General features: G+C 45.7%; 1 protein-coding gene across 6 annotated transcripts in view; it reads right to left on the reverse strand.

The window, feature by feature from the left end:
* The window catches only part of LOC115138107 (nuclear factor 1 B-type-like), a 102,640-nt gene that overhangs the window by 36,359 nt on the left and 47,541 nt on the right, over positions 1 to 18,740 (reverse strand). For 4 of the 6 annotated variants that reach the window (XM_065025498.1, XM_065025496.1, XM_065025501.1 and 1 more), the window contains exons 3-10: positions 16,334 to 16,384; positions 14,467 to 14,535; positions 12,847 to 12,967; positions 12,391 to 12,509; positions 9,675 to 9,806; positions 9,181 to 9,359; positions 5,513 to 5,654; positions 5,266 to 5,348 (exon numbers count right to left, since the gene is read on the reverse strand). In XM_065025498.1, coding sequence (XP_064881570.1) covers positions 5,266 to 5,348; positions 5,513 to 5,654; positions 9,181 to 9,359; positions 9,675 to 9,806; positions 12,391 to 12,509; positions 12,847 to 12,967; positions 14,467 to 14,535; positions 16,334 to 16,384 — 896 coding nt within the window. The remainder of the gene's footprint in view (positions 1 to 5,265; positions 5,349 to 5,512; positions 5,655 to 9,180; positions 9,360 to 9,674; positions 9,807 to 12,390; positions 12,510 to 12,846; positions 12,968 to 14,466; positions 14,536 to 16,333; positions 16,385 to 18,740) is intronic. The other 2 variants (XM_065025497.1, XM_065025500.1) reach the window with 2 other exon arrangements.

Genomic DNA, 18,740 nt, shown 5'->3' on the forward strand with positions numbered 1-18,740 from the left:
CTGTATTTTATAGCAGACATATTCTAGTGTAACTATCGCCATATGGAAGTAGCAGTATTATGGTGAAACTCAGGTAGCTAGATGAGATTGTAGAACGTAAGAAGGGCTGCTGGCTTGTCTCTAATGTTCTACAAAAATAACACACACACACACCTTAATGTACACTTACACAAAACCAACACACATGAATCCCACATTCTCCTATCCCATGCATTATTCACACGCACGTATCCACGATCCAGTGGAGAGCCATCTCAGCCAATACCCAGCTAACCTTGCACCTTTAGTCAACACAATCAACACATCCATTTGGTAATGCATTGTGAGAAAGTGCCTCGTGAGCAATCTCCCCGCCGCTGTGGCAAACTGAAGAGCTCTTTTAAGATGGTTTAATCATACAGTATATCCTCACACACTGAATATTCAAAACCCACTTAGGGATGGTCGATAACATTAGCCACCTGCACACACAGCCGCGCTGAACGGTTAGCCACTGCTGCACTACACCTGGAGGTGAACGACTGATTTCCTCTAGTTCTTGTGTTTATCTTGTGCGTATCGAAAATGTGGAAGCATCTGCCGAATTAACTAGCCAATGGTAAAAACAAAACTCCCCCAAAAAACGTACGCACACACACACACAAAGGAGGATATGAACAGAGGCCGTCACTCAATCTCTTAAAAATCATATAGACTCATTCTTCCAACACCAAGGCTCTACTACCAGCAGTGAATGGTTAAGTCTCCAGCCTTATCCTTCTACTAGTAACAGAGGCCAGGATGCTGTACACACCACACAGCACACCAACACTGCCTCTACACTACCCAGCAGTCTGCTGCTCTGCTCCGACAAAGCTTTGAGCATAGAGAACGCACTGGCTGTCCAGACGCTCTACCAAACCCCCCCACCCCCACCCACTCCTCCTCCTCCTCCACACGCTCTGTGCCAGGCCTGCCAGCACTCCTCTAGGGGGGCTCGCCATCTGTCTGCCGGCACTGCCAGATCGCAGCGGCAGGGGTAAGAGGGACAGGGAAGACGTCGCCGGGGAACGTTAGGGGAACGTTAGCAAAAACAGATGCAGGCAGAATGGGGATTAGCAGGCTGCCTTAGATAATACCAAATGTCATCTGATCACCGAACGTTCCCACTGGAGCGCATGGCGGAGGAACAGTCCCTTTAAGGGTTAACCAAGGAGAAGACATGAATCAGAGGGTTTTTCTTCTTCTTCTTTCTCCTCACCGATTTTCCACTAAGGAATTGTTGTTTGGAAGGAGGAGGGGTGTGGAAGGTGTGTGTTTTGGGGGGGGGGGGGTTGTAGAATAGGCCCTGGGGACATTGGGGGTTCTGACTACACTACACTATCTCTGGAATATCGCCTGTGACCGCATCGGAAACACGACACCTTAAGTCGGTGAAACTAATCCACCTCGTACGTCTCCTCTCTCCACCCAACCAGCCTCAGAACAAAGGTCTGCCTTAAAACACACCGGAGGAAAGTGTCAATGCATCTCATAACTCCACCAAATAATTACCCAGAGCCGGGTTGACTGACAATAACAACAAAGGGAGAGTATCTATGACATTGTTTACTCCACGGGGAACAGTGGCCTAGTGTCATAGACCACAGGTTAAAAGACCTAGCTTCGTCGGTTTAAATCATCCTGAACCACAGAACACACACACACAAAGCCTGACTAATATAAGATTAGCATGATGAATGGCTGTTGCATTGTATTTCCTCCAGGTCTGTTTCTGCTCATTCAGTATTCAGTGGCCGTGTTAGAGTAAAGAATACTATGTAAACTATACTAAAAATAGAATATTATAAACTATTGTTCTTAATTAACCTACCTGGTTAAATGCATGTTAAACAAATGAAAGAGATCTATCAAATAAAAAAGGGGTCTTATTTAGTCTAGCGGCCGATGAGACAGGATTGGGTTCAGCTGCTGTTTAGTGAGTTCACTGACAGAAGTAGCAAGGCTACTAAAAAATGTGGCACATAAACTCCACACACGCATGGACACACACGCTGTCTAAAAGAGTCCTCCCAGCTACAGAGAGGCATAGCATCGTTAACAAAACAGCACATTTTCTGCCTGCTCTACCAAGCTGCAGGGAAATACAGGCCGGGCTTTGTCATTACGCTCAACAGGAACAGAGTAGAAGAAAAACCACTGATTATTATGTAGCTGCGTGCAGATGCATTAAATTAAGCATGGTTGAAAACACTTGGCCTCGGACCAGCGTGTGTGAGTGTGTGTGTGTCTGTGTGTGTGTGTGTGTGGGTGGGTGGGGGGGGGGGGGTTCATGAGGAGGGACTAGCGCTCCAAGCCTACATTTTTCCACCCTCGCCAACCACAATGCTCCTAACCTCACACACAATTCAGCGGCCACATCTGCCTGGTCTGGCCGCCGGGACGACCGCTCGACGCCAACAACACCAAACAGTCCGGCCCTGGCCTGCATCGTACACTGCCTGTTCACGTGTCTCAGGCTGAATACTGTGACTTTCAGAACAGCATGTGCAGAACAGCACACATTTTTGAATAGGTACCGAACCACGACGGAGGAGTAATTGACATATTTGTCTGTCTTTGTGTGCACATTCTTACTTTTGTACTTGCTTTTGAAACCATTATTTTGTTCTTCAATGGACTACGGAATGCTAAACAAATTGCATTTAAGGGAATGCTGGTCTCTTTTATATGCCTGTGATGCCTTATTGGCTTACAGCAAAATATTTGTAGAAAACTGTAGAGCACATTACACCCTCATCATATTACTGTACTTCTATTTACTTCCTGCCCCATACCGAAAATAATTAGGTAAAAATATATTTCTAAATATGAATTATATACAGTATGTGGAATGGTAAAAAAAAAAAGGTGCCCAAACACTCCCCTACGTATGTACAGTGCCTTCAGAAAGTATTCATACCCCTTGGCTTATTCCACATTTTGTTGTGTTACAGCCTGAATTCTAAATGAATTACATTTCATCATTTTTGCTCACCCGTCTTACACACAATACCCGGTATTGACAAAGTGAAAACATGTTTTTACAAATGTTTGAACATTTATTGAAAATGAAATACAGAAATATCTCATTTACGTAAGTATTCACACCCCTGAGTCAATACACGTTAGAATCCCCTCTGGCAGAAATTACAGCTGTTAGTCTTTCTGGGTAAGTCTAAGAATTTTGCACACCTGGATTGTACAATATTTGCACATTATTCTTTTAACAATTCTTAAAGCCTCTGTCAAGTCGGTTGTTGATCATTGCTAGATAGACATTTTCAAGTCTTGCTATAGATTTTCAAGTCAATTTAAGCCCAAACTATAACTACTGTAGGCCACTCAAGAACATTCAAATGGTGTCTTGGTAAGCAACTCCAGTGCATATTTGGCCTTGTGTTTTAGGTTATTTTCCTGCTGAAAGGTGAACTTGTCTCCCAGTGTCTGTTGGAAAGCAGACCGAACCAGGTTTTCTAAGATTCTTTTCTGTGCTTAGCTCTATTCTGTTTCTTTTTATCCTAAAATAATCCCTCGTCCTTGCTGATGACAAGCATACCCATAACATGATGCAGCCACCACCATGCTTGAAAATATGAACAGTGGTAATCAGTGATGTGTTGTGTTGAATTTGCCCCAATATAACGCTTTGTATTCAGAACATAAAGTGAATTTCTTTGTCACCTTTTTTGCAGTTTTACTTTAGTGCCTTATTGCAAACATGGTGCATGAGCTGACAACTTGCCCGAGCTGACAAGGTAAAAATCTGTCGTTCTGCCCCTGAACAAGGCAGTTAACCCACTGTTTCTAGGCCGTCACTGAAAATAAGAATTTGTTCTGCCTAGTTAAATAAATAAAACATATTGATCCATGTTCAGTTTCCTATCACAGCCATTAAACTCTGAGACTGTTTTAAAGTCTCCGTTGGCCTCATGGTGAAATCCCTGAAGGGTTTCCTTCCTCTCCAGCTAGTGGGTGTATTGATACACAATCCAAATGAATAACTTCACCATGCTCAATGGGATAGTCAAGACCTGCCCCCCACCTACCAATAGGTGCCCTTCTTTGTGAGGCATTGGAAAACCTTCCTGGTCTTTGTGGATGAATCTGTGTTTGAAATTCACTGTCGGATCTAACAGATAATTGTATGTGTGGGGGTACAGAGATGTGGTAGTCATTCACAAATCATGTTAAACACTACTATTGCACACAGAGTCCATGCAACTTATTTTGTGACTTATTAAGCACATTTGGACTTATTTAGGCTTGCCACGACAAAGGGGTTGAATACTTATTGGCTCGACACATTTCACCTTTTAATTTGCTATTAATATCTAAACACTTCTAAGAACATAATTCCATTGACATTGTAGGGTATTGTGTGTAGGACAGGGACACAACATCACAGTTGAATCCATTTTAAATGCAGGCTGTAACACAACAAGATGTGGAAAAGGTCCAGGGGTGTGAATGCTTTCTGAAAGCACTCCATTAGGACAGGGAAGCTAAAACATTTCAATGTGTCTCGATACTCCAGCATTTGGATTTGGGATCAAATGTGGTATGTGAGGTGACAGTACAGAATGTCCCTTTTTATTTGAGGGTATTAACCTGCCCGACCTATTTGACCGTTTAAAAGTGAAAGCGTTTCATGTGTCTAGTCGCCCTATTTGAGGGTGTCATAAGTATTTTTGAACAAATTCATTTATTTGTATTGAAGTCGTCAAAAATGTTGTATTTGGGCCCATATTCCTTGCAACGCTACGACTACATGAAGTTTGTGACTGTTGGATGCATTTGTGGTTTGTTTTGGCTGTTCCGAAGTATGTTGCCACGAATAAATCAGATAAGTGAAAACAGATATGTATGAAAATACCCTCAAATAAAAGGTGACATTCTGTACTATCGCCTTATATGAAACAGTTGATCTCAAATCCAAAACGCTGGAGTACTGTGCCAAATGACTTTTAGCTTCACTGTCCAAATAGATACGTAGGGGAGTATATGTCTTCAACTATACCATTTACAGTGCATTTACTGTCACTTACTGGAGCGAGCATTTTGAGAAACAGTTCATTTCACTTCTCAGACTCCGCGTGCATCTGTGCGAGAACCGACAATAAGGTCTCACTCTCAGATAGAATGAAATATCTCCGTGGTCTCAGATCCCTTCTGGAGAGGCTGAGAGGAAGGAAGGGAAGAAGGGAGGAGAGGATGTGAAAGAAGAGTAGTGGTAATGTTTCTCACCTGTTGCTGGTGAAGGAAGGCCGGATCTCTAGGGCTCAGTCCTACAAAACGATTGGCTGTGGGGGTGCCCGGTGCTGAGTATCCTGGACGAGCAAACACACAAACACAGACAGAGAGACACATAGACACAATGAGAAAATATTACATTGATCGATTCTTTATAAAGTGCGCAAAATGGAAACTACTACAGTAATGGGGCACAGAAGGGTTTTGCAGTGCCAGGAAGAGAGAAGGAAAGGGAGCTCACCGTTGTACTCACCTTCTGATGTGATGGGCTTGGTGTCGGGCATGGAGAGAGAGACGGGTCGCACTGTGCCATGGTGCGGAGAGGGGGCCAGGACTGGGGTGAAGTGGCCTGGAACCTTCCCCACCTGGCCACTGCTGTTAGGCTGGGGGGGGGCAAAGACAGGGAAACAAAATAGAGGGGGCAGTTAGTGACAACTCCTCTACTATTTAAACTGTGGCCACTTGACAAATCCCACTGGGCACAGACATCAATTTCATTGAAATGACTTGGAATCGTTAAAGAAAAGAAACAACAGTAAAGTGTGTTTTACAGTATTGTTTGCACAGTCAGTTTAGTGCTGTTTTGTGTGGGAAAATGTCGCCCTCACTTGACACAGAGAGAGAGAGAGAGAGAGCGAGACAGAGAGAGAGAGAGAGAGAAAGGGGGCTGATAGTAGGGGCGAGGATGATGAAGGGAGGGGGTCCAAGGAGAAAGGAGTATGGAGGAAGGGAGAACAGCCCCGCCCAAATAGCCTGTGTAGATCATCTCTAGTGTTTTAAGAGAGAAAAGGAGCTAGTGGGAGCTACTCTTTCAGACTGCGGGAGACGGCCTGTGGTGTATTGGGCTCTTCGGCGCCCCAAGTTCAAACCTCAAATAGGCCTTTATGAAAAAGAATTGTGTCCACAGGGTTCCTTAAAAATGTGAATAGAATGTTTAATTAGAGTGTAATATAATCTGAGTTAAAGCAAGCATAAAAACATTCTGGCTGCCGTCCATGGGATTATAAGAGCTGTTTTATTTGCCGAGACGCCCTCCTCTGCACACCCACACCCACACACACACACACACACACAAACACTCCCCCTTCTCCCATCCAGCACTGTGGAGGAGAGGGGCCAGTAATTCCGCCAAAAGAGAGCAGAGGCCCCGGCAACGGCAAATATTTACGGCCTTTATCGTTCCCTGTGGTTTTGTCTGAAGTAACAGTCCCGGGCCGCATAGATCCAGCCTCGTCTATGAGCCCATTGTTTTCAGTGAGAACAGCGGGGATATAAAACTCACATAAATATCTCACGGCTCTCTCATCTCTCTATGGCTGCCCCCCCCCCTCACACACACACACACACACACTCCCAGCACAGTGACACAAGGCTTTAGTGTGTACCCAGTTAATGTATAAAGTCTTCTGTCAGGTTTATCAGAATTCCTTAAAAAAAAAAACTGTATTATGACCCTCTGTAATTATATTTGTTTTGTGAAAAAGGGCCTGGATTTTCTTTGGAATATTGAGTTAGTGGTTTTTACAGTGTATATTTTACATTTAGGCTCTTTTCAAAATAGACCTATAGAGTATTTCAGTTAGGTCGGCATTCAGTCATTGCATGAAGGAATTTTTCTGCACTTTCAAGAGTGTTTAGATCATAACAGCAGCATATTCTGAATGGAGGGGGGTTAAAGTTCACACTTGATTAAGAACCTGGCTGAAAAGTCACCCGGTGAGTCCACCGGCACTGCCAATTCCTCAACCCTGTGTCCAACCCTGTGTCAACTCCCTCCATCCAACCCTGTGTCAACTCCCTCCATCCAACCCTGTGTCAACTCCCTCCATCCAACCCTGTGTCAACTCACTCCATCCAACCCTGTGTCAACTCCCTTCATCCAACCCTGTGTCAACTCCCTCCATCCAACCCTGTGTCAACTCCCTCCATCCAACCCTGTGTCAACTCCCTCCATCCAATGCTGTGTCAACTCCCTCCATCCAATCCTGTGTCAACTCCCTCCATCCAATGCTGTGTCAACTCCCTCCATCCAACCCTGTGTCAACTCCCTCCATCCAACCCTGTGTCAACTCCCTCCATCCAACCCTGTGTCAACTCCCTCCATCCAACGCTGTGTCAACTCCCTCCATCCAACCATGTGTCAACTCCCTCCATCCAATGCTGTGTCAACTCCCTCCATCCAATCCTGTGTCAACTCCCTCCATCCAATGCTGTGTCAACTCCCTCCATCCAATGCTGTGTCAACTCCCTCCATCCAATGCTGTGTCAACTCCCTCCATCCAATGCTGTGTCAACTCCCTCCATCCAATGCTGTGTCAACTCCCTCCATCCAATGCTGTGTCAACTCCCTCCATCCAATCCTGTGTCAACTCCCTCCATCCAACCCTGTGTCAACTCCCTCCATCCAACCCTGTGTCAACTCCCTCCATCCAACCCTGTGTCAACTCCCTCCATCCAATGCTGTGTCAACTCCCTCCATCCAATGCTGTGTCAACTCCCTCCATCCAATGCTGTGTCAACTCCCTCCATCCAATCCTGTGTCAACTCCCTCCATCCAATCTTGTGTCAACTCCCTCCATCCAATGCTGTGTCAACTCCCTCCATCCAACCCTGTGTCAACTCACTCCATCCAACCCTGTGGCAACTCACTCCATCCAACCCTGTGGCAACTCACTCCATCCAACCCTGTGGCAACTCACTCCATCCAACCCTGTGGCAACTCACTCCATCCAACCCTGTGTCAACTCCCTCCATCCAATCCTGTGTCAACTCCCTCCATCCAACCCTGTGTCAACTCCCTCCATCCAACCCTGTGTCAACTCCCTCCATCCAACCCTGTCAACTCCCTCCATCCAATGATGTGTCAACTCCCTCCATCCAACCCTGTGTCAACTCACTCCATCCAACCCTGTGTCAACTCACTCCATCCAACCCTGTGTCAACTCACTCCATCCAACCCTGTGTCAACTCCCTTCATCCAACCCTGTGTCAACTCCCTTCATCCAACCCTGTGTCAACTCCCTCCATCCAATGCTGTGTCAACTCCCTCCATCCAACCCTGTGTCAACTCCCTCCATCCAACCCTGTGTCAACTCCCTCCATCCAACCCTGTGTCAACTCCCTTCATCCAACCCTGTGTCAACTCCCTTCATCCAACCCTGTGTCAACTCCCTTCATCCAACCCTGTGTCAACTCCCTTCATCCAACCCTGTGTCAACTCCCTCCATACAATGCTGTGCAAAACAAATGTGCCCCAGAAAGACTAGTGCTGTGAAGACACTATGTGCAATGATTGAACTAGTCTTCTTAACGATTATAGACATTGTCCACCCGTTTTCATGTGTCAAATGTTATAAAGCACCCAAATCCCCCAAAATAATTCTCAAGGTGAAGGATAACTATTAAGATTGCCACTTAAATTGGAAAGAGCTCAAATAATGTACAGGAAAGTGGCATTTGATCAACATTCAATTGTTGTAAAAATGTCAAGGCACAATTATATTGGGCAGGTATAATTTTTGACATAGACAGTACATTATTCAATTTAATACTTGGTTCATTAGAGAATTTTTTGATTCATTATGAAATTAAATGAAAACTGAACTGATACTTGATTCAATCATCACATTGAAAAGTGTACCACAGTATAGCCAAACTGGTCCGGTGTCCTTTAAATACTCGTAGTGTTAAATATCCATTGTTTTTCATCAAACGGTTTGCCAAAAAACACATTTTCTACTAAAATCCCGAACTTCACATCCAATCATATCCCTGTTCACAAACGCTGTCTGTCAGTCAGGCCTACTGAGGAGAGAGACTGTACACAGTCAAGTTCTCTTAAATAAAATAAGTGAAATAGGAATGTAGCCCAACCCGACTCCCCTCCAGTGTGCTGCAGTTCACACTCACCTGGCTGCTCTGTGGGCTGGACGGGTCGTAGCTGGGCACGTAGCTCTTCAGGGAGTCAGGGGGGTTGAGATGGGGCGGGTAGCGGATGGTGGGGTGAGAGAAGTAGGGTGACGGGGCAGGGGGCAAGATGGCCGAGAACTGAAGGGGGGAGTGGGGTGGAGGGCTCCTCGTCGATATAACTAAGGGGATAGGAAGAGGGAAACGGAGAGAGGAAGAAACAGAGAGAAACAGGGGAAGACAGACAGACAAGACAGACAGACACATTTAGAGAGGGAGGGAGAGAGAAAAACAAACCATTGAAAAATACACGAATGGAGAACAAAAATGTACACATTACAATCCTAACTAATTCAAAGGACTTTTGGGGAAGGCTGAGGGGGATGCATGACAAAAAAAAACACTTTCAGTTCAATCACTTTCTTGTAGAGGTCACTGTAGGTCACTGAATGAACATGTCTAGACTTAGTAGTGGGGCAGGTGCTTAGCCTACTCACCACTGTGTCCGACCCCTGGGAGTCCGGGGTGGTGGTGCTGGGGGAAAGTACTCAGTCTGGAGGAGGAGTCCTGCGGGGAGGTGGGGCTGAACAAGGGCTTCTCTGGCTTCTTCATGGTGGGAGACGACATGTCTGGAGGAGAGGAAACACATACACACCTGGTTAAGGGGGGGGGGGGGTACCTGGCAACCACAGAGCCACACGCACAGACGCTGACAGAAGTAGCATCGCTGTTCTTGCTGCGACATCTTTCAAACATACTCCCATGCTGTGGCGTGATGGCAGTCATAGTATAGGTTTGCGATCGCTTTTGACATGTTTTCTCATGCCTATATGCAAGGTACTGTATGACAATAGGACTGACCATGAAAAAGAATGGTCTCCGAGACCTCATGTTCTGTGACAGCAGCCGCTCTCCCCTGACCGTGGGTCAAGCTCAAGTGTCCCCGGCCTGTCGCAAGACCTTCCTTCCTACCTCTCTCCCTCCCTCTCTCTCTTCCTCCCCACAATAGAGAAGAATCCACCTGAAGAGGGAAAGGTGACTCATACCAAACCAGGAAAGGTACAAAGACCTCAGGAATCCAGGGGAATTCCCCACTCAGAATTTTGTAAAAGGAAGCAGCTTAAGTCGTTTCAGTTTTTTTTTTTTTTAGCAACATGAGCAATACCTCAGACAATGGATGGATCTTTCATTTTTTTAAGAGTTTCAGACTATGGTACCACCCCACTGTACACATGGTTGAATCAACATCGTTTCCCACGTGGAACAGACGTTGAATTGATGTCTGGGACAGTTGTTTTTTTACTTGTTCTTATGTGGTGTAACATTCGCTCAAATATATTCTCGACAATTCCAAAAATGACAGAATTACACGATGGACAATTATGGAGAGAGACCTAGAATTGGGGGAAAAAAAGTCTACGTCAACAGACTTCTCTAACAAAAAAGTCGCACCGGTCTGGGAACTGATCAATGTAAAATCCTAGAATTCACTTAGAATCCCTAGATAACAACACATTGTTGTATGTCAAAATGATTTAACTTGATGAACTCTGTCACTTCACGTTCCACCCCCAAAATGAGCGAGTAAACCAGGTTGTGCTCATACCAGGGTGTCCCAGACTGACGAAAGGGCTATGAATCTTATCGAGCAGATATCTAGCTATGAAATGCACCACCGGGCTAGTATGAGGAGCCAGGATTAAGTACTGCACATTTCGTCGGAGCATAGATATGAAAAACCTTCTTCTTCATTGCAAACAGCTGTTCGTTATCAAACCAGTTGCTGACTGAGGATTTGAGAGCAGTGCCCAAAAATATGTAAGGGGAGTGGCTAGATATACATAACTCCACAACATGGCGTCAGCTGTACTGTAACAGTGAAAGACATTTCAGTGTGCTGACGTTTGAGGACAAAAAAAAACAGAATTGCGCCTAATCCATGTGCAGTGTAAAAGGGTTTTGTCGGACTAGGCATGTAAAATAAATGTCCGTTTGGCACTTTGGACAGCCTCATATCAGTTTAATATCAATCCACTTATTTATTTTATTCCCTCTTTACAGAGTAGTCCTTTTCCATGAATTTCCTGATCTCTCCGCTCCTCTTCTCCATAGTCATTACATTCCAGCATGTGTTCACCCCGATACTGAAAGGTTAAAACACAAAAACTGCGGGGAGAAGGAAGGGGGAAAAAAACAGTAAATCCCATCGAAGTTTCATTTAAAGAAGCGAGGGGGGGGGGGACCACCTTATGCTGTTAGATGTTGGGACATTCTGCACCCTGTCGTAGGGTAGTGAGATGAGAGGTGTCCCTCTCCCTTCCACTCTAGGGCTTGAGCCCTGGGGGGAGAAGAGGAGTGTGTTTGTGTGTGTGTATCGGAGGAGAACAATCTGGAAACACGGGACAGTGAGGGCTTAATTAAAAAAGCTACGGGCCCTGGCCTGCACCACGAGACCAGGTAATGAGACATACACCCCTCCCTGGAGGATCTCTCTCACACACACACACACACCCTCTCTCTCTCTCTCTCTCTCTCTCTCTCTCGCTGCCTGTCAGTATAGTGGCGTTAGCAGGGCTAGGCACGGGATGGCCCACCAACTGGGCCTGCCACCTGTTGAGTCAGACAGCTCCTCTGAGACCTAGCTAGCTTCAAACAAGGGCCGCCACACCTTCCCATCACTCACTCCACCTCCCTCTCTCTCTCTGACACACACACACACACACACACACACACACACACACACCTGTTAACCCTAGCGTGACCTTTTCAATCTTGCAGTCTAATAACACGACAAGTTTATTAATAAAGTTCTCTGCTAAGTCTGCTCACAGCCACAATTACTACAGCTCTCACTAGCATGTCTTCCTTCTCACTTTCATTGGTGCCACCCTGCATTCCACAATTAAATCGCTACCAGAATGAAGATTCCACTCACATCGCTTCAACATTGCAACTTTTAACACTGCTTCAACACTCCAATGCTCCCTCGGATTGGCGAGAAAACAGGAAGCAATGAGGAAGCTCCCAAACTACCAGAGAACTCAACAACCCTCCAAACGAGCTTATCAACAGGGGCATGTTCTCAGTCACGATATTTCCTGTCAACAATTCTGTTACTCACCCAGCCTGTTTGTTCTTATCATATTTATTCAACAGTAATATTGTAGAACCCCCCCCCCCCCCCCCACACACACACACACACCTCCCACTCACCTTCTCTCTCGTGCCAGGTCCTGCTGCCGCTAGCTGGGGAGCTAGGTGAGGAATAGAAGTCAGGGCCAGTGGGACTGGTCTCCATACTCTCGTCTATGTTGAGGGTCTTGGGCCGCTTACTGGGGAAGAAGGCGGAGAAATGATGAGTCACAACACTCTACGTGATCTCTGATCCCTGTGTCTCTCTACTGTCACTGCCCCTCGATGTTGTAAAAATGTCATATCTTTACGGCTAACGTATTGTCTCGATGTGTGGGCGTTAATAAAGTTGAACTAGAACAAATGGCCAAAACATGGGAAGTACATGATGGAGTAAGATTATCAATTTGCCCCTCTGACACAAAACTGAAATCAGTTTTGCATCCACCCCCCTACATCTCATTCACAGTTCAGAGGTCAATGTGTGATGCGGGAGAAGGAGAGTGGGGTTAAGGCAGGGTCCTGCAGCAGACTGACCTGCCAGGCGGGGAGGAGAGGGAGCGATGGAGGCCCACGCTGGAGTTCAGGTCATGGTAGTACGGCTGACTTGGCATGTCGGCCATGGAGAAGTTCACCCCTGCCCCCTGGGTAATGGGCGCTGAAGAGTAGGGAGAGAAAAATAGGTTACTTCCTGGTCACTGGCTTGCTGATTGGTTGCCTGCTGAAGCTCTGTTAGAATTTCGATATGATGTGACCTTGAGCATGGCCCACAATTTCACTGAAATGATCTCAGTGTACATGATCCCCTCTCACATGACTGATAATCATTGAACCTTTGCATTCCACCAGCATAATGCAAACTCATGACTTAGGCCACACACACACACACATCAGCTCTCTGATTGGTCCTATGCTCAGCTGGATCATTCTCAATTACCTATTGTAATTGGTCAAGCACATATGAATAAGTGCATTGACGTTCACTTTCATGGTGCTCTTATGTGTGATATGCTTTGAGAAACCACAGCCCACCACTGTGTGAAAGTCTACTTCTTTTCACCCTGTGGTTGACAACCGCGAGGGAGGGATATTGTTTCAGGGAGGACAGCTGAGTGTTAACTAGGGCACTGTGTAAAAGCTCCTTCCGCTCTTGAAGCTGCTGCCCGCGATGGTAGCCCTGTGAGGGCGGTGGGTGGGTGGGTGGGTGGGTAGATTGGTTTGGACTCGACGAGAGACTGGAGTGTGTGGTGGGGTCTGTTGTGGTCTGAGGTTTACCACTGGCACGAGCTCCAACCCCAGCACTGCAGTCTTGGAACTGGCAACCCACGGCAGCCCTGGCATTGGCTTACCAAGGGCATTTGTGATTTAATTTACTGCCAACGAGACTCTCCCTCTCTCTCTCTATTTCCTTCACTCTCTATCTCTCTTTTTGGCATAGCATACTGTGTGTGATACCACTTGCTCTGTCTCCCAGCCAAAGTCATTTAACCCCGTCTGTTAAAGAAAATACAACCCTGACTTCTGAATCCAAACAATGCCAGGCACAAAATAACAATGATTCTAAAACACCTGCTCACACTTTAATTTGAATGTGCATTTTCAGAACTGCAAAATCACAGCACTGACTGAATTTCAATTGGCTTAAAAGGTCTACTCCGCAATCCGAAAAACAACAAATCAAAAATGGCAGTACAAATTACAGAGGGGCTTAAAAAAAACATTAAGTAGAAAACACGAGTTGTATGTCAGTGTCAGTGAGTTCTTAGTGTACCCCAGGCATGTTAGAGGTCAGGACACAACATCCCAATAGGTATGTGATAGAACACAACAGCCCTTGAGCCATACAGGTAAATCCTGCCTGAGGGGACCATTGTCCTCAGCTAGCTGGGGAGAGCGATTCCTGAAAGAACATCCGTCATCGTTTTTGAAAAAGGGCAGGCAAGTCTATACAAACACACACGGTCACACAGTCTCTCTCACACACACACACACACACATACATACACTCCGGTGCACTGTACACACACTCATGTTGTATTCTAATGCTGGAGACTTGCTCGACTGGATTTCCTGTTTTTGTACTGTGAAGCTTGCTGTTTTGAATCGGCAATGTGGACAAGGGGCATTGAGGGCGATGGTGATAAAGTCGATACTTACTTCTGGACACCCGCACCAGCTCTGAAACACTGAAGACTCCTGATTTGATGAAGCTGTCTTCCAAGTAAACTGCAGAAACAAAAACCACAGACAGACAATGTATCAACGCAACATTAAACCCAATGCTTTGTGTTCTCGTCACTAAGAGTAAGTTACATTCGTAGCGATTCGAGCTGTTGCTAAAGTAATAAATCATTACTTGATTCCCTGCTTACAATACTCAAGACGAGCAACAATTCTAAAATAGAGCATCCATCATCTAACCATCAACCATAGCGACATGACCCAACACAGCTCCAGCCTGAATAATGGCAATATTGACAATACTGAAACATGTAGGCTTTGAAGTACAATATGTATGGAGCCCAGAAAGTGAGAAAAATATCTATCATGACCCATCAGTCTAGCCTGGTCCCAGATCAGTTTGTGCTGTTTATATGTTTGTCATGACAATAGGAGTCGGCCATACAGAACAAACATAACTGTGACCAGGCTAATGTCAGTCTGTCAGCCATTCAGACAGACATGTCACTGACACCCAAAATGACTTTGACATTTCATCCTTTGATGTTCTGAGCAGGACCATTGGGTGTGCCAACAACATAGGGGGGAGGCGTGAGTCTAGATTCCGATTGGCAGCTAAATGCGCTTTCTTCCTCCTAATTCCTCAATGCAAGCCAACGGGCGTCCCAGAGAATGACAGGGGGAACTGTGGCACTGTAGTGGGAGCAGCTAGGGAGGCCCTCACAGGGCCTGAGTCATTGGCTCAACGTTGGCTCAACGTAGTGTTTGACTTGGCAGCGAGACGCACACGCAGGGTAGGCAGAACCTACTCTTGAGGTACGGAGCTAATTACGTTCTTGCTCTATTTTCATTCCTGGCCCGTGATGACATAGTCCAGGTCAGTCCAGGAGAGCAGCAACAGGCTGCCGGAGATTATTTGGAACAGTGGCCATTTTGTTTGGCTAGCTAGCAGACTGGCTACTAGACTAATTACGTTCTTGCTCTATTTTCATTCCTGGCCCGTGATGACATAGTCCAGGTCAGTCCAGGAGAGCAGCAACAGGCTGCCGGAGATTATTTGGAACAGTGGCCATTTTGTTTGGCTAGCTAGCAGACTGGCTACTAGACGTAGCTTAGCTATCCAACCCTTATTGGCAAGGACAAGAACTATGGCCTCAGACATCCACTAGTGAACTACAGAGGAGCACATAACTGTCTAGCCTTCGTGTTTCCCAAACTTTTTTTTCTCTTAGATTGACAACGGTTTTGTTTTGGTGTCTAGACCAGTGGAGGCTGCTGAGGGGAGGACGGCTCATAATAATGGCCGGAATGGAGTCAATGGAATGGTATCAAACACAGTACCATTCCATTTACTCCATTATACTCTATTCCAGCCATTATTATGAGCCGTCCTCCCCTCAGCAGCCTCCACTGGTCTATACAGATGTAGGATCTTAATTTGTGAATTATTATGTGGATTATAATTAATGGTCATTTTTGTAGTGAGTTGATACATTTTTTGTAAAATAAAGTCTCAAATTTCAAAGTGGAAATCACAAACTTGAGAAGCCTTTTTAAACCTCAGATACACGACAAGTTTAAAATGTTGTCCTGCAACAGGGTGATTAAATTCATCTGTAATTCCATAGAAACCTTACATTGGCTGTGGTCGGCATAACTGTGAAAGGTCACATCCTGTTTAAAGATAATTATGCCAGGTGAGAGCGTACACACAAAGAGTAACTATCCTAAACAGATTCTGGAATCGTCTACCATCAAGGACAGAGAGGGGACTGGGAACTATAGAGCTGTGATTGACAGGACAGAGGTTGGAGGACCGTGACAGTGAGGTTCAGGTACATACCTGGGTTCTTGCCTGGCTCATTGTTACTGGGACTTCCTGACTGCTGTGAGTCTGTAACACAGATAGAGAACCATGCTTAGTATTATAGAACCATCCCACTGGGCACAGACGTCAATTCATCATCTGTTCCACGTCATTTCATTGAACCTTAGATCATTAAATACCACAAAGGTCATCAAAGTTCAGCACTCTTCTATCAATTTAAGTTATTCAAATGAGCTTTATTGGCATGGATGGTAACCACCCAGTGTTGCCAAAGCAATACAATGACCCACTACTATAAGGACACGTCAAAAATACCCTGAATGTGACAGGTGGCCAAAAACAAAGAAGCAAGGTGCTGTTGGTCATCAGATTTCATTTCAACCTAGACATAATATCAGCTGGAGTCATGGAGATTATATAATGAATACTCCTCAGCTTCCCTAGAATGTGTCTGAGGTTTTTATCGTAATTTGTCTGCAGACGTGTCAGTCCTGACAGACCAAGCCAGATGTGCAATGGTATTTGCTGTTGTTTAAAGAAGAAAAAAAAGAGGAGAGGAGACAGAGAAAAGTCAGAACAAAATAAGTGCTCAACAGGAGTGGAAAGAAACAATAAGACAAGTAAAAAAAAATGTTTTTAAAAAGACGAGGCGAAGCGTTCGCCTGACCTTCACATATAGACTGGTTGTTTTAGTCTGACTTTTTACAGGGCCTGGGTTAGGGAAAACATGGTCTGCCTCTGCCTCATCCTGCCCTGCCCCGGCCCGAGAGAGGCATGCACATAGCACACGCAACAGGAGGGGGATACACTCTGAAACACATCAGGAATTCTCCCCATAAGGTAGCCTATCTTAGCCTCCAAGCGCTTCGTCTGATTGATGATGTTACCTTACAGCACCTTTGGGAAGAGGATAAGCTGGGGTAACTGGCGTTCCTCAGCCGCCACCATGCTTGTTAGTCACCGCCAACCGCCAGGTCCATTTTCTCGGCTCGAACCGCCACGCAACACTAACAGATATTCAAACGATGCCCACAAGAGCCTGGCTTTTAACGTAAACACTTGACCATGTCATATACAGTCAGCAATAGAAAGTGGCTCCAAAGAGCTCACTTCATTTCACCTAAAAACTAGTACAGTAGGCTTTGTATGGAAGACCGGGTGTGTAGAGTAGTGAGGAACTAGTCCAGGCATATCAGAGGGCGAGGACACCGACAACATAAACACTAGTTCATATCATATAACATAGGTCTGCAGTTGAAAATTAGTTCCAAAGAGCTGACTTAAATTTCACATAAACACCAGCTCCTCACGATACTACACACCCGCTCTTCCACACAAAGCCTACTGTAGCATCAGCCGACCGGAGTAGGGCGACATCGCCGTCACCCAAAAGCCAACAACATATGGGAGAGGAAGAGAGGAGGAACCCCCCCCCCCACCCAACCTCCACCAACCCCCCTCCCTCTACCAGCCCCCGCTTCAACCAACCATCCAGGGAAAAAGCAGCACACGAGGGGGTAATAGTACAACAGTACAACACTGAATGGCCAGGCTGTGTTTGCCTTGAGTTCCATAATGATTCACCACAGCCGCCCACCACAGCCGCCCACGTGTTCCTCCTGTGCCCTACGCCTTTAACGCGGAGAAGTAAGGACAAGAGGCGGGGAGACAGTGAACTCAGATATCCTCGCCTTGCAACACAACACTCCCTTTTGCTGCTGGAGAGCCGTCCCTCTCTCATAAGGTTAATTGTAGATGTAAAGGAGGAGAGAGAGAGAGAGAGAGAGAGAGAGAGAGAGAGAGAGAGAGAGAGAGAATGAAAGAGAGAGAGAGAAGTTAAGAAAAAAAAAGATTTATGACCATTAAACGGCACTTCAAAAACAGAATGTTCTTGGCTGCGGCTCAACACTGACAAAATAGGTAGGGAACAACACATACGTTAAACAAAAAATATCTCCCCTTATGGTTAACCCTGAACAGTCCCAACTTTGAGTTGTCTCTACAGGATACAGAGGACACTAGGGAAGTCTGATGTCGATAGCTTGCGCTCTTTTGGGTCGCAACTTATTTTTCTAAGCTGGCTAGTTTGTTAGCTTGTCTCTTTTGATAGCTTGTAATCCAACATTTACCTGAAAAGAAAGGACTCTCTGGATGGAAATTCACATTATTGCAGCAAAAAAAAAAAACTGTATGGTGCTATTGACTTCTCGGGCACATCATGCAAGAACATTTGTTATTCGTCTGACGAGATCGAATTCTATGTTTACACGCCACAGGCGGGGGCTTTTGTGCCAACGGTTTGTGTGGAACCACGTCCATACAATAAGTGATTGCAGGGAGATTCTCCTCCTTTCTTGCTCCCTGCCACCCAGTCACCCTGGCACCTCCCACCCTCATGCCACTTTCAGAACCATCCATCAGT

Source organism: Oncorhynchus nerka, linkage group LG12 (genome assembly GCF_034236695.1).
Source record: "Oncorhynchus nerka isolate Pitt River linkage group LG12, Oner_Uvic_2.0, whole genome shotgun sequence".
In the NCBI taxonomy this organism is placed as follows: Eukaryota; Metazoa; Chordata; class Actinopteri; order Salmoniformes; family Salmonidae; genus Oncorhynchus; species Oncorhynchus nerka.